This window comes from Anoplophora glabripennis, unplaced genomic scaffold (genome assembly GCF_000390285.2).
Source record: "Anoplophora glabripennis isolate ALB-LARVAE unplaced genomic scaffold, Agla_2.0 scaffold348, whole genome shotgun sequence".
NCBI classification, from domain to species: domain Eukaryota; kingdom Metazoa; phylum Arthropoda; class Insecta; order Coleoptera; family Cerambycidae; genus Anoplophora; species Anoplophora glabripennis.
In genome coordinates this window covers 287,041-303,841 of record NW_019416574.1, presented here as the reverse complement: position 1 = coordinate 303,841, position 16,801 = coordinate 287,041, and the positions used below count along the sequence as shown (strand labels likewise).

The following is a 16,801-nucleotide window of genomic DNA, read 5'->3' as shown; positions in this document are numbered from 1 at the left end:
GCATGCGGGTTTTCTTCGGCCCAAACATGATTGTTATGGAAATTTCTTATAGCGTTTCTAGAGAAGTTAGCTTCGTCTGTAAACATTATTTCACAGTCAAACAAGGGATTTTGCGCAATTTTCTCCAAAAACCATTGACAAAAGTTGATTCGCAAAGGAAAATCTCGAGGAAGTAAGGCTTGGACCCGTTGAATATGATACGGGTATAACAGAAAATCGTGAAGAATTCTCCAAACTAGAATGTGCGAGATATTCAAGTTATTTCCAATTTGTCTAGTGCTAATATTAGGATTTTCATCAATTGAATTTAAAACTGCTTCTTCAACTTCTGGAGTTCTAGTAGTCCGATGGGCACCTTTTAATTGATTATTTGGCTTAAAAGTACCTGTTTCAGCCAACGTTCTATGTATGTTTGAGAATGTTCGTCTATCTGGTGTGACTCTATTCGGGAAACGCTCTTGATATAATCGTTTAGCCTCTGGCGCTCTGCCATCAGCCAAGCCATACATGTAATGAATGTCTGCCAACTCTTGATTAGTAAACTCAACCATTATCAAATAACACTGTACAGGTATTTTAAGTATCAAAATTGAGTTGAATGAACTGAACTGTCAAAATTAATAAATCACAACAGTAATCAACAACCACAGCCTACTAGGTAATCTTTATATCATGCTTTCTGTTTGGCTCAATGTGGGTTAGTATGTTGTTCTTTATTTTTTTACTAAAAAACAGTGCAAGATAAGAAAAAAACTCAAGAGATCTTTTTTATTACAAAATAAAGCACCATTTATACAATAATTTTTGTTTTTCAAAAATGCAGTGGCGTATCATTTTTTTCATTCAAAATAATGAGGTTGAAGTTAATTGGGACGCCACTGGTTAAAAATGAAAATTCGTTTATTATGCAAAAGACGTGTCTCTGCACCTAGTTTACACATACTAAGTTTTATAAAACTATCTAATTTAGTTTCGGAGTTATTAAAAAAAAATCAATTTTACAAACAGATATTCATCACCCTGTATCAAAAATAAAGCGAAAACGGACCTATGTTTATATGAACTTTTTGTCTTAAAATCACACACAGATTAACACCCTTCAATATTGACATCCAATTATGAAACACCCTGTATAGCGATCACCAGTGTGGCCCTCATTGTAATAAAATTGACAGTCGGATCCAGGCCTTTCCTCGATTTTTATCATAATTTGAAAATATTTTGATTCATTCATTACCTATAATTAATCCTAGCACACACGCTTTTCATTTTATTAAAACAGTATCTGAAAATTTCTATTATAGAAGAACCTATACTACGCAACAAATTTTTGAAGCAGAAGTTAATAAATATTTGAAAATGAACCACATTAAAAAAGAAAAAATATATATTTATCTACAATCCCATTAGACGATCCAATAATTTTTTGATTTGGTCTTTGTTTCTTTAATATACTATATTTTTCTTCGGATTATATTTCTATTTTTCGAATAATTTAGCAGGAAGAGACGTAGTTAATCAACCTATGGAAAATTTTCAATTTCACACAGTGACGCATTTGATTTTTTCATTTTCGGCATTTGGCAAATATCAACTTTTCAAAATTGTTTACGAATTGAAAATTGTGGAAATCTCTAAAACCAGTTCTCGTATAAAGTTTACGAAAATGAGGTGAAATACAGAGAAAATGTAATTACAGAAGTGTATTTTTGGTCATTATTACTCTTTTTATCACTTCATTGTGTTTCAACTTTATCAGGTCACGTATTTGTACAGCGTTGATAAATAACAATTGAACTGTTGTTATTAGTTACATATTACGCATATTGTTTTGCAATTATTATATTTAACTAGGCTACGATTATTTGTTCAAATATAAGTATTTACATATGTATGAGACCCTCTAGAAAAGTTTTCTTTCTAACCTACGCTGTAAATTATGTGTAGTCTCTAATTTTGTTTCTGGCTTCATGTAATGTACCCAAAACTATAATAGTTATCGTTTTGGAGAAGAAATTAGGATCTACATTCACAAATTGTAAATTATTTTGAGAAATTTGCTGCTCAGGCAATTTTTTTCAGGAGCCAACAAATTTGAGTCCTTTTGAAATTTTACCCATGTAAAATTTACAAAATACTTGCTTCAAATATAGTTATTTAAAACTTTAGTAATAGTAGACACTTTTAAAAGACGATATTCGAGAACCATTATTTGCAGTTTACTCCAAACATCAGGATTTGTTGCATCTGATAATCTTCCACTTCTCGGGGCATTTACCGAAATTAATCAATATTTTATTTTAAAGTATGATGGATCTTCATCTTCACATACTGTAATCATTCGTTTATGAACATTTTTGAAACTCCTCCCCTCTTTTTTATTTTATGACACTGCTATGTTCTAATTTAAGAAAACGCCTTTTTCTATTGCCAGACAATATAGGTAGCGGTAATATTAAATAATAACTATCGAAAGTTAGTTCAACTGGATGTCAAAAGCTGTTTATTTTCTATAAACTTGCTTAATAAGTCTTTATTGTATCTAAATCTAAATCTAAAGATGACCTAGAATCATTATTAATCTTCTGGGAAAGTAAAATAATTTGTTTATAAAAACAATTTTTTTCCTTTTTCCAATTTTTATTACGATCGATTTGGGTTTTCAGTTTCAGAGTAACTTCTGAAGAAGAGAGCGATATATCTCTCGAAACGTCAAGAGTTGTAAATCGACGACGTGGCAACCAGCTCGGAAATCATTCAACCATTTCACTTATTTTACTTTAATGTGTATAGCAGTTTCGAATTATTTTCTGTAGGGACGTTCCGCATTTCTAAATCCATTGATCAATTGAAGTCAATCAATAAAAGTTGAATAAAAATAATTACAAGAAACACAGTTGATTAACTTTTTAGTAGCTCAACAAGAGTTTAAGCCATTAAAAATTTATCTTCATGTTATGTCATATTGAAATCGCTGACAAACTGAAACATGCCTTAAATCGGGACATCACGTTTCGACTTCAGTTCATCGACAAAGAAGTAATAACTGTACTTGTTAAAAGAAAAAATTAAAAACAAATATTTGAGGTCTAGGTTCACATGCAAGTACCTACGTTTCAAATTTTCAGCTATTCGAAGGCGGCTCAGTGGTTTGAATGATAAAGTTTGATTGAACTAATTTCATTGATGAAGTTCAATTCGCTAAAAAATTGATGAATTGAATTGAGACAAAGGTTCTCATAATCATTATTATTCAAGTAAAATCGAATACTGAGTACGCCAATTCAATATGTTAGATTCGAAAGAAAGGAATATCGACTGTATTTAAAACTATCCTCTAGTTTCCTACCATAACAACTTTTGTTAAAAAAAGGTGATGTGGGAATTGAGACTGATCCATTATTTTTATATACATTACGATGGGTACGTTTTTTCTATTTGAATTAAAATAAAATCATCAAACAGTTTTAATTACTCTGCGTTCCCCACTAACTTCCTCACCAGAGAGGACTACTTTGCGAAATAAACCTCAATTTGATTAGAAGTTAAAGAAAATTGACGTCTCGATTCGATTCTAACTTAAAAAATTTATACGTATGTATTTAATTGATTTCTATTTCTACATGAAACAAACGACCACCAGGTAGTATTATATGATGTTCATCTATAAATAAGTTTAGTGAATTAATTGAATTAATTCAATTTCTAAACTGAAATCGATTTTTTTGAACATATTTGATTAACAATCTTTTATAATTAATAATTATTTATTTAAATCAAGATACATTGGTATTTAATTAATTATTCATTTATTTATATTATATTAAATTTTCTTGTAGACTTTGCTGTAAATCACACTAATAACACAAAACTACTTTTAATATAGGTACTTATTTTAATATTTCTCCTTCTATCCCTTCAATTTATCTTAAATTATACTAATATCCTAATGCTGACTAAAAAAAGAAAAATTGCGAAGTGTCTGCTCTATCTACATTTAGCCCCATACAAACCGATCACGAGCCGCTTGTTGCTGAGAAATTGAGAGAGAATGCGTTAATATACACCCTCCAAACAAAAAAAAACATAATAAGTTTCTTACCCTTAGCCCTTGGTTATTCGCCTCCGTTCCGGGTTCCACGAAGGAAACAAAAAATCCAGTCCCGTGTTCCCTTCCACCCCTGATACTGAATCCTAAGGAAGGTCCATGACGGCAACTGAGGTTAGGTGGTGGTAAAGGCCCATTGCTGGGTCTGACGAGCCTGACAGTGCGGATCCGATTGTTCCTGCTACCGCAACTGCCACTTAATGTTTCAGACGACATTGTCGAACAAGCATATTTATGTTGATGAGGTATGCAGTACTCCATTGCTAGCATCTTTTGAGCACTGTCGGAAACAAAAAATATATTAATTCGGTTAAATTATATACTACTTATATGATTAAAGAAATCACTACACAATTTCAAGAATTATATGGTCACTATTTTGAAGTTTACATCATCTTGTTGATAACCAGTTATTAACTGTATTATAACTTAGTTGTTTGTAACATATTGACTAAATCAATAATGCATCGGTTAAAGGAAGAGAATTCGTGGCAATATTGTTGCATTTGGGAATTATTGGTATTGGTATTACGTGAATTAAATATGGAATCAACTTTTTCTCTCAAAATTGTAGAAAAATAAAAATCGCAAAACTTGCGACCATACTGTTTTTCTAAAGTTTCTGATAAAAAATACATTATTCTCTCTAGGAAAAATTCTTTTAGTTCGCTTATGCTCACTTTCAGCACTGACAATTTGTTGTTATCTAGATAGCTAGCTACCATTATATTTCTTTTTCTTATGTAGTTTTGGAATGGAAGATCAAAATGATTTTCATTCGGTAGAAGTTTATGTTCAAATAATTTGATTCATGCATTATTTTATCGTGTTTCTGTGAACATAAATGTATCTACTGAACTAATTGAATACATGACCAAAACACACACAAATTCTTTAAAACATTCAAGTACCTACAAAATTACACCCAAAGTCCAGAAGCCTTTAACATTTATGGCCTGAAGGTTGAAGATTGATTTTGACGGCAAATATTGTTATTAGATCGCAAATAGTTAGGACAACTAACTATTTTTGGTCCCTTAATTACAAGTCTTCCTTTCATAGTACTTGCAATAGTACAGAGCATTCATAAATGATTGCAAGCGATGTGACCAGTAATTTTGTTTGGAAAAGTAATTTTATTTCCGTTACGTTAGCAAATAAAGGACCCCACTGTCTATGAAAATGTTGGAACGGTAAAATTGACTGAAATTTGAACCATAATATTGATTATTATTCCATTATCCAATTCACTTATTGTTACTTTTGCTTTTTGATATTATTGCATTTAACTGAGAGATATATGAACGCAATCTACAAACTACTGTTGCCAACGGCCAATGCGGCCAGTTTGGTGTTTGGCATATGTCAAAAATTCGTAACTTTTCCAAGTCATCCGGTTAATTTTTTCTATAAATATTTCACAAATATGTGAATATGTTTTTATTGCAATATTCAACTCTTACTACTTTGCAGCCAACATCAGCAGAACTAACTCAGACCGCTATAAGTAGGAAATAATTGATTTTCGGACCCAAGTACTGTGGAGATTTTGGTCAGTAACACAAAGCCAACAACTTACCACAATTTCAGCCAATTTGACAGAGGCCACATTTTCATAAAGACAGGGCGCAGGGTCCTTTCGGAAAAATTAAAGTAATACGACCAAGATTATCTACATTAAACGCACAATATTCTGTTTCATCGGCTGGTGTTTTAGGGATTTTTCGGTACCAATACCAGTCGTGCAATGTTGGGTTGCTTAAACTCGACAGTCACGTGGCTTGTAATCATTTATGAAGGCTCTCTAATAGTAAGTCACTTTCTTTAAGTTTGATCGTTTAAATTTTTAGACATTGTGTATAGTACTAAGCTCATAATTGTAGCATTGTTACATCTCACCTGTAATCCCCATTTTCTAAAATTATTTGCATATGTATTTAAAATGAACTGCACTTAAAATCTCCTCAAAATCTGATTAGCGCTTTCCCTAATCAAGACAGTTATTTTACTTATATTCATATTTATTAACAAAATCTTTGAAAACATAGAACTGTAATTTTGGATTTTAAAATTTCAGTTTATTTGATCCACTCATATTCACAATAAATCATCATTAGTTCATTTATACGTAGTAATGTATATTATGATATAGAAGTATTTTCACTTTTTAATGACGGTATTGTTTTATTCTAAGAAGTCCCATATTATACGACTACTTTAACTTTGTTCATATATTTGTTTTATGGGTAGTTGGGCAATCGTACCACTAATGTATTTATTATAAAAAATATAACATTATGTATAAAGAAAAAATATATCGCGTCGCTTTAGCGGAATAGTTGTACTGTTATATATTTATTTGCATTGTCGCGCTGATGCTGATAATATCGAGTTAAAGAAAATGGAAAAGTACAGTGAAATATGACTACTGCTAATAAAGAAACAAAGGAAATAATGTAAGACATTTGTGCAATTATCTTTATTAAATATGCTACGGTCGTCAAATGATTTGTAATTTCTTACGATTATAAACGAATATAACCTAAAAAAACCTAAGTCGGGTTGATATTGTGCAAAACCGTACTAATCGTAGCAACTTCGACGTCACCTGTTACATGATTGTTGTACAATAATGAAAACGTAATATTGACAGTTGGTAGAAGGAAGCGCAAAAACAAACTCTTAGGTGGGGAATTCTGGAAGGAAGCCTAAATAGTTGAAGTAGGAACAGTGTGGAGATGGGAGTAAGACGATAGGCGGGCAGTACGACAAAATAGTGAAAAATCAAAGTGTTTAATACTTATTAATTAGCAGGTAATTATTCTTTAAGTACTTTGTTGTTAATTGTTCTATGTAATCTTATGATTGTGATGGTTATAGATGTTTTATGATAATAATTCTTTGTATGTTTAGCCACCATTGCTTTATGCTCAAGGACATATATTTTTCTAAGGTAAAATTGTTACAATTATTATTAACGATTGTTCATTATTTATTACATGTTAAAATATGTATATTGTCGTGACTGCCCAGATATTGCAATAACAACTCTGTTGTTTCACATTTAACTTGTTTTGTCCTGATCACATTGTTCGAAAAACAAATAATAAAGCATTTCTTGTGCTCACTTTATGTCATACGCATAGAAGAGCCTTGTTGAATTTACTAACATTTTCGCCCTTGAGGCATGAATCTGTAAAAAGAATAATTAAAAACAAAAAAAAGAATTGCTAAAACAGATCTTCCGAAATCTCAACTCATAGTTGGATTGCCTCCCGTATGGGACTCCAGTACCTTCCGGCCCTGCCGGCTAACTAACACCAAACCTCTTCAGTTTTACTTGGAAGTGTGTATGTTTAATTCGAGTGAGGTGACATTTAGTGAGAAATTAAATAAGTCAGGTCTTATTTATCATTAGCAAAGGATCTTAATTTATGTCTTTTGTTAGCGGTTGTTTTGTGTTTATATTTGGGTGGTTAGAGCAACGATCGTGGGTTTCTCTGCCATGCTCTTTCTCCACAAGAGCTCTAGGTGAGCCTGGCACTCTCATTTTATGTTAAATGGTTGTTAATGTTTTTGTTGTTCTTTCTATTTGTCACATGTTTAATTTGAAGACTGTTGTACGTAAATAATAAAGTTAGGTGTATTTACTCTGCTTTTGTTTTATAAAATTAAACCATACTTCTCCTCTTTAAAGTTAGTAGCCAGCGCCTTCCAGTCAATAAAAGATAGATACATACAACGTAGGTATTCCTTATGACGATCACATAGTTTTGGCCACAACTACGTTTATATATTTTTTTTGATCGAACCCGGGGTTGTTATACTACAATATGAATATGTATTTAATAGTATGTTACACGTATAGACTAGTATATACACGTATTTCTGGCTTTAAAATATCCAACAAACTCATAAATTTTTCCTGTGGCATCCGGAAGTATTGATGAAATTTAATTTCATCGTCCATGAGATCGGGAAATAACGTATAGAACTCGCCTTCAACTCGTTTTTTACATATGTTATGTACCCAACATTTCCTTTTCTTTTTCATCTTCTTCATAGGATGAGTCCATTTTAAACCTACTTTAGCGTGAACTGAACTGTCCCTATCGGTTGATGCAAAGATATTGCCGTTTCGGTACGCTGTAGTGAGTGTGTATACAAAGCCGCTCCGGTGTGCTCCCGCCTGCTTTCGTGCGGCGCGCTCTAGTGAGCGACAGCCTTAATAATTCTTTTATAATGAACAATGACAAATCGTTACGTTTACACTCGAGACAACGCGACCGCTGATTGGTTGAACATAATCTCGTGAAAAATTACACCAATCACAGCCGGTGAAACAGAATGTTGTGTTTTAATGTAATCTTAATCTTATTATTTTAAGAATTTTTAATTTTACCGAAATTTAATTTCCAACATAAGGAAATAAAATTATACAAAACTCCTAGTTACAATGGTTTGTAATATATGACAATTATACAAAGTAAATGATAAGTTTATTATTTCTATTAAAATCTACAATCAAATCATTACCTTCTTGTTTCAAATAAATAATTAGTACCGTTCATACTGATATTTCGAAACAGAATTAGAGTTTTGTCAATGTATCTTTTTGTCATTACTTATTCTTTATTAATTGATTTTCCACATCTGATTGCTAAACTAGTTAAAAACCGATGATACTTCGATAACAAATTATATTAAAGTAGTTTATGATGTGCTAAAACCAACTTTCTTTTAAACGAATGATCTAAATAAATTAAGCTTATATAAAAACAATAAAAGAGTTTCAACTAAGTCAAATCAATTTGCTTAATTATATCCCTTCTAAAGCTATTTTTAATGCACCAAGTAAAAACGAATCAATAAATCTTACTTACTTTGTGGTAATCAGAATATCAATTCTACACAATTCTGCTCGAAAACTTAATACAAGAGAAAGTGGGGTTTCATTTTATCTCGAGAAAAGCTTTTAGAGAAAATCTTGTCTGGCTAATTATAGCATGAAATGAAAACTCTAATTTGTAGTTTATATGTGAAAATCTGGATATTGCGGCACTTTTTCCACTTAAATTACAAATTGCTAGTAATTATTATTAACACCACTGATGACACAATTACAATAATTTCTGTATTATATTTACTTTTGTATCAGATATGCGAATACATTAAACTTTTCTTCTTAAAACATTAATTTTAATTGTGCAGTGTGTTTTTTAAATATTTATCATAATAGTAGTTGCTGCGTGAATCATTCTAAACCAAAAGCCCTAACGAATGAAAGGTTTAAAATCACTAATTTTCGAGAAACACGGTGATTAAATTAAAAAAATATACAGGGTGGTCCGAACTTTATGCAGGAAACTTCGAGGACAGATAGATCTCTTTAAAATAATATGTGTTTGCCTTATAAACATAGGTCTGGAACGGCACCGTTTTAGAGATACAGGGTGTTGAATTTGTCAAAAAAAAAATTGATTTTTTGTTTATATCTCCGGAATCTATTAACCGATCTCAATAAAATTTGGTACATATAATGTATGATAGTAGGCCTTATATTCCCTGAAATATGAGCTTTAAAGGTTCAACCAGTGGTGTACAACTAGACAGGGGTCACCCCTTTTTTACAAAAAAATCTACGCCCCTGCATTTTTTACATGTCATTCTAACTGATTTATATTTTAATGCACAAAACACGTAAAAAAGGTGACTTTAATTTTTTCCCTAAGATTCGCCGTTCTCAAGTTATTCATACCAATACAATCCCCTTGTGGCAGACACTTCTAACGATAATATTACAAGAATATTTGTTTCTGTTTAAAAGTAAGTGCAATTTGAAAGAACACCAACAAAATTATTTACACTTCTTTCTACACCACCTGTGAGGTAGTATGCGATATAAAAAAAAATCTATTTTTTTTAAAACCTCAACACCCTGTATCTCTAAAATGGGGCCATTCCAGACCTATGTTTATAAAGCAAACACATATTATTTTAAAGAGATCTATCTACCCTCGAAGTTTCCTGCATAAAGTTCGGACCACCCTGTATAGGTTTTCATGTTTATTAAGTAGCTGTATAAACTTTAAAGGGAGAATTTTTGACTAATTTTAAGTTAAAAAGTTCATATGAACATGGGTCCGCAATGGCTTGGTTCTTGAGATACAGGGCGTCCACAAAAAAACTTTTGTTTGTTATTTTGATTATATTTTTGTTCAATAACATGGCAATTCGACGAAACGGGAAACTGGGAGTATTGATGAAATATTTACTTAGTTTTTTATTTAATGTTAGATGGCGAACATACAGTGTTGTACCTGGATTTAAATAACCATAATTTTTTTGTGTCGCATTATTCACTGAAATGCCTATTCTTCATTCAATTTTACGTACGTTGCGATGTCACAAACTTAGATTATTTAAAAGACTAAGACTAAACTACTTCTACAAATAAGTTAATAACATTTACAATAGTTACAGAAAATTGTTTTGACGCTCTGTATTTTAAGAACCCAGTCGTTGCGGACCCATGCTCATACTAACTTTTTATCTTAAAATTAATCAAAGATTTACCCTTTACAGCTTGTACAAGTACTTAATAAACACCCTGTATATTTTCAAATCCACAGAGTACTCAATTTTTTAAAAATCGAAACGGCAGTAGAAAAATTTACATAATCAGAAAGTACAAACTAATTTTCGACACAGTCGCTTTGTCGCTTTCAACATCAATGCACTTCGTGAGACGAGGTATGAGCTTTTTGACACCGTCAAAAAAATTGGGTTGTCATGCAACAAGCATACTTTCTTCGTTAACATTAATTCAGAAGAGATTTGGAGATTTGTGGAAACATTGCGTTCATCTCGACCAAAGTCAATTGAAGGTCGCCACGAAGCATTTCTTCGATCTTCTTTACCATCTGATCAGTCACAATTGAGGGTCGCCAACTCCTTTGTTCATCATGAACATTCGTACTGCTTTATACTCACGACACCTCTTCTACAGATTAGTACGATTTATCACACCATCTTTATAAACATTTTTGATTTCGTTAGATATCTGGAATAGCGTCTTTCCCTTTGCAAGAAGAAACAGAATTACGCTCCTTTCCTCGCAGCTGGCGGGAGGAAAGGAGTTTCAGCACGCTACTACAACAACAGTTTTTAACTGACTCAGACACCGTAGCTTTGCTGCCAAATTTGCCGAAAACAAAAACTACAGAGCATCAGAGTTTCAATACTTTTATTTTGTTAATATGGCTCGTATTGCAATATCTCTTTGATTGTAGATTGGTGAAATTTAGGTTAATGACTTAATTATGTAAGTTAGACAAAAATTTTCAATGTAGCACACATACACTGCCATTGGAAGCATAGAATTTTAACACCACTAGATATTTTTTAAATTGGTTCATTCAATTCAATACCTACTGGTTTTTCTAAGAAAAAACTAAATATTTTAATTAATACATATTATTCTAGTTATTGGCCTCTCCTAAGGCACTGAGAGGCATATAATTGAATTTCGAAAAAGCAGTTAGCTTTAGACTAATTTTCAATTTGTTCAACTTTGTTGTACATTTATTATCAAACTAAAATGACTCTTTTCGAAAACATACCTAGAAATAGAAATACCTTATGAAATTAAATGTACTTATTTAGTTTCTACTCAGTGGCGTCGAAGGTTTGGAGTTCTTAGTGACTACTAGTTCAAGGAATGTTTTACATTAAATTAGTCCAAGCTTCATTAATTTAAACAAACAGTTTCAGCGATTTGTTTTAAAAATGTGATACTTTTTTAAACTACAACACTCAGTACCTATTTCGACCACCAACGTAGTTTTTTGATGTAGAAAATAAAATTATTTCAAAAGCAACTAGACAACATTCGTGAAAACTTTATTTATTTGGTTAAATGAAAAAAGAAGAAAATACGAGAGTTAGAAGAACGTAAATCATTATTTACAAACATGTGATATAGAAAGCTGGTTATAAACTCACGTGTGCTCTTTATTTAGTGTTTAATGTTTTGCAAAATGCAAGTGTGTGTAGAATTTAAAATATTTTAATTACAATTGTACTGTAAAAAAATGTAATGTGCCGGATATAAAAGATATAGCTGTTTAAACACTACTGAAGCACATTTAAATTAATGCGTTTTCCATCAACGCCTTTTTTATGTCAAAGTATCAATATATTGTCTTCACAAATTAGGTTCTCATAATTGTGATAAGTAAATAATACATTAATTATAACAGTGATTCACATTTGATTAACATTAAAAGGTAAAGTTTAGAGGAATTGGTAAAATTTTGAAATATATCGACATCGGTATCGATAAAACTGGGTTTTAATGCTAAATATAAAAACACTTTTTTAGATGGTTACTTTCGTACGTGGCAAGTACATACTGCCAAATTTACTAAAAAGATACGACTTATTCTTAGGAAAGAATTAGTAGATAGGTATCTATAAGTATAAATGTAAGAATTGATACTATTTAATTGAATCATACAAGGTTTTGACAATTTGTTTTTGAAGTATAAAATTAAAAATGTACTGAGTTTAATCTTTTTTAAACTCTTCGAATGTTTGGACTCATCATATATATATGTTTCTTTAACATTTCATGAATTTATAATGTTAACTAATTTTTGTAGGAGTAGGGAGTACTAAAATACATTATAAATAAAACCGCAATATTTATATACTGAAATAATTATAAGGTAATGCCCTGATTTTTTTATAGGCTCAACTATGAAAAAATTTATTTCGTTGTCATAAACAAAACAAATGACTTCTACTTTCAAATAACATTTAAAAGGTGGCAATGAAATAACGATTGCAACACAATTGTATAGGAATTTTCTCGTGAAACCACGATAAAGGTTAAGAGTAACAGGTCAAAATTTAATTTGATTCGTGGTTTATTGGTAAAAAAGGAATGGGTGTTGATTTTTGTAACAGTGCCGATTAAAAATACATAGAGCATTTCAGCAATTATTTACATTATTTGTAGAGATTCGCACTTGATTTGACAAACCGCTTTTTAACTTTTAAAACGTTGGCAGCTAGATAAATTTTACCTTTTACTTCCTAATGTACACATAAGTATAATATATCTCGATAAAAATTTCAAAGTAACTAAAACGAATTTACATCATCTTTCCCATATTTATTTATTATTTTTTTAAGGGAGGCGTTTTTATGCGTAATTTTCAGTGAGTTTATAGCAGTCTTTTGACAAGGGTTTTAGAAAATTTAAGCAAGTTAATCTCTTCACTGTACCAATTATACAGAGTGTTCCAATTAAACTTCCCAAACAAAAAAACTCGACAAGACAAGACGAAACAATATTGTCTCCTTTAAAGGGTTGAACTTTTTGTATTGAAAGATAAACGAAAAATCAAAAAAAAAAAAATTATCGAGAAATTGTTGAAGAATGATATAACGATTCGAAATGCTTCGAAATGTTCGTTTGGAAGTGGAGCAAAGATTTTTTTATTGTATGGAAACGAAGGGAAACCGATTTGAACATTTAATAAAGTAACATTTTTTCATTCATTAATATCTTGTCTCATTCTTTAACTGATGATTTTATTGTCACATCGAAACCAAAATTTAATAAGTTGTATATCGTCGTGAGCAGAATTGAAAAAGACTGTAAAGGAGATGTCATTTAAAGTTTAAGTGCATTTTACGCCCCTGCCAAAGAGGTGGCTTCTAAGACACCAAAACTTACGCCATCATGTGTCCCCTTGAAAAGAAAATCGATGTGTCTGAGTTTTTTTTGTTTTTTTTTTCGATATTTTCCAGGTGGGAAATTTTAATTGGCACACCCTGTATAAGTTTTTTTTCAGGGTATAAGACAGCTTACAAGTTGATATTTTCTGAACCTTACATGCCTGGTTGAACATACAGATCGCGTCGTATTTACACAATCCCACCCCGCAGAATGCTCTTATGAAACTATTAACTCATGAATTAATCAAAATTATTGAGTATTTTTATAAAATTCTCGACAAGACAGAAAAGGTACAAAACATAACCCATGTTTTCCGTGATCTTTGACTACGAAAAATTAAAGGAATCCTTGTATTTCAACATTTTTAGAGTTTAGATGGATTTTCTTGTTCTATCAGTGTCTTACTAAAAGTGCGATTTCTTTTCTATAAAACGCCAGTCTTAAGTGATTATTTTTTTCGTAGGAATCTCAACCAATAAGAACACCCAATAGTTAACTTGTATAATTTCGGTAGTACACTATTATGTAGTATAGTAGTATATACTATTATGTAGATATAGACTAGCTAGATTATATAGGTACAAAAATTAAAAGTTATGTGCATTTCACAATGGTATTTTTTTATATTGTAATATGTACTTGAAATAATAAACTGTTTCTACTGCATGAAAAAAATAATTGCAAAAAAAGGTTATAAGTATATTTCAAACGTCCTGTATAACCGATTATTTTGAAGTATTTGTAGGATAACGTAGCTTTTATTGGATGTCACGCAAGATTTGAATATTGCGCCATTTGTGGGGTAAAGTGTTGAAATCGAAAAAAAGAGCGTGTTAGCTGACAGTTCAGGGTTATTAAAAATAGAGTGCTAAGCGAAAGAAAAACGCGTTTCCATTGTAGGTCAATATTTTAAAAATAATGAAGGTTTGACAGCTACAGTTCGCAATTTTCGGAATAGTGACTTAACTTCATCAATTGTGAAGAGATTAACTGAAAAATTCTGTGAGACTGGATCGATGAGTGATCTTTAAACACTCGGGCCGCCCTTCAACAAGTCGTTCAACACAAAACATCTAAGCAGTTTGTGAGAGTGTTGCTGAGAGGCCAAATCAGCTCCGCGGTCAAGAAGTGGACATTTTGAGAAGCTCTCTACAGCGTATCCTCATGAAAGTTTTGCATCTTCATGATTACAAAGTTCAATAACTGAAGCCTACAACGAAGAGTTCATTAATCAATCAATCAACAACTGGATGCTGATTTATCGAACAACATTATCTTCAACGATGAGGCTCATTTTCATTTTGATGGCTTCGTTAATCGACAAATTTGTCGCATTTGGAGTTCAGACAATCCACGAGTGATTGTTGAGACACAAATTTAACCACAACGTGTCACTCTTTGGTGCGAATTTTGGGTTCGAGACATCATTGGACCATTCTTCTTCAAAAATGCGGCTGGTCAGGTTAATTGGTGCTCGCTATCGCGACATGATAGTTCGATTTTTTGTGCCTATGGATGTACACGAGATATGGTTTGAACCAGAGGGTGCCATACAGCCCAAGAACCAATTCAATTACTGCATGAGTCATTTCCTGGTCATGTAAATTCTCGTTTTGATGATCATAATTGGTCGCTCAGATCATGCGATATAACGCATTTGGACTTTTTTCTTTTGTTTTTTTAGCCTAAGGTTTATGTCAACAAGACCACGGCCAGCCACGCCTTGAAGGAGGAAATTCAGCGCTGCATTAACGAAATTCGGCCGCAGATATGCCAAACAGTCCTGGAAAATTTCAACAAAAAGTGAGTGAGTGAGTGAGATTTTATTCTAGCCATCGTACAGGGTACCCGCTTGACTACAGACTTTTGAGATCAAAATAAGACGATTTAGACAAATATCACATATGCTCTAAGAAATCTTTAGCTAAAATAGTTTCAAGGTAAGTTTTCACAGTCGCAAATTTCGCTATATTTAAGCTAATTTCGAAAATTTTATGTTTATTATGTATTATATTCACAAAATGCAAAATTCGTTTTATTGTTTTCTCGACATGGCAAGAAAGTTGAATGTTATTTTACTTTGTGCAACAAAGGTTAAATATTCTTACCAAAAATTTGCATAGATTGATTTCACTATTATAAAATAGTTCTCTGCTAATTTTTTTTTTACTTTTTTATAGATTTTTGCTTTTCTGTTTTCGCAAAGGATAGCTAAACTAACTACAAAACAAATAGGAGTGTCAAGGACACATATTTGACCAGTAGCTCTATAGTTTTTCTTAATTTATCAGTTGACTACTGTGAAATTGGACGTTATAGCGTATCGCTGGAAATTAGAATACAAATTAATAGAATTAATGAGTTCGAGAGTTCGAATCTTTAACACATTGTCGAGCTTTAATAAGTCATGCTATGTACTTGGATATACGTATACCTATATGCAGCGCGCCCATAAAGTAACGCATAATTTGGAAAACAAATGAGATAAAGGCTTATGGGAAAAATCTTTTGCACATGTCGATCTTTTTTTTTAAGATATTTTTGTGGTCTAATTTAACATAGGATTTTTACTGTGGGCATAATTCGTAATGTAAATGATTTTAGTGCAAGCTTTTTTCAAAATTACAAATATTTATGGAGATATAATTTTTTTAATACATCCATCCACATATACAGTGCTTTCCATTGTTGACGTGATGCAATTTCAATTATTTTTAAAGACGTTGATCAATTAGGTATTTGATACAAATTTTTAGATCATAGATTTTCGAATTGTGCTTTCGTTTTTGAGTTATAGCCAAAAAATATAAATTTTGATATTTCCCCCTCTAGCAGCTAAAACTTAACTTTTTTCCGTTGACGTTCATTTTTAACCGCCAATATTTTTTAAATGGGAATAATAATAATTGTTCTGCAGTTTAAAAAAATATAGATTGTCGTATTTA

General features: G+C 31.5%; 2 protein-coding genes across 4 annotated transcripts in view; both read right to left on the bottom strand.

Moving 5' to 3' along the window:
- On the bottom strand, positions 1–746 carry LOC108914938 (the record flags this gene model as incomplete). The annotated part of the gene is given in 1 exon segment (XM_023454986.1): positions 1–746. A coding segment is annotated over 1 exon segment (551 nt), but the record flags the coding sequence as incomplete, so codon positions are not given.
- The window catches only part of LOC108910223 (harmonin), a 207,594-nt gene that overhangs the window by 142,249 nt on the left and 48,544 nt on the right, over positions 1–16,801 (bottom strand). For all 3 annotated transcript variants that reach the window (XM_018714775.2, XM_018714777.2, XM_018714776.2), the window contains exon 2: positions 4,103–4,388. In XM_018714775.2, coding sequence (XP_018570291.1) covers positions 4,103–4,378 — 276 coding nt within the window. In that variant the 5' untranslated portion in view covers positions 4,379–4,388. The remainder of the gene's footprint in view (positions 1–4,102; positions 4,389–16,801) is intronic.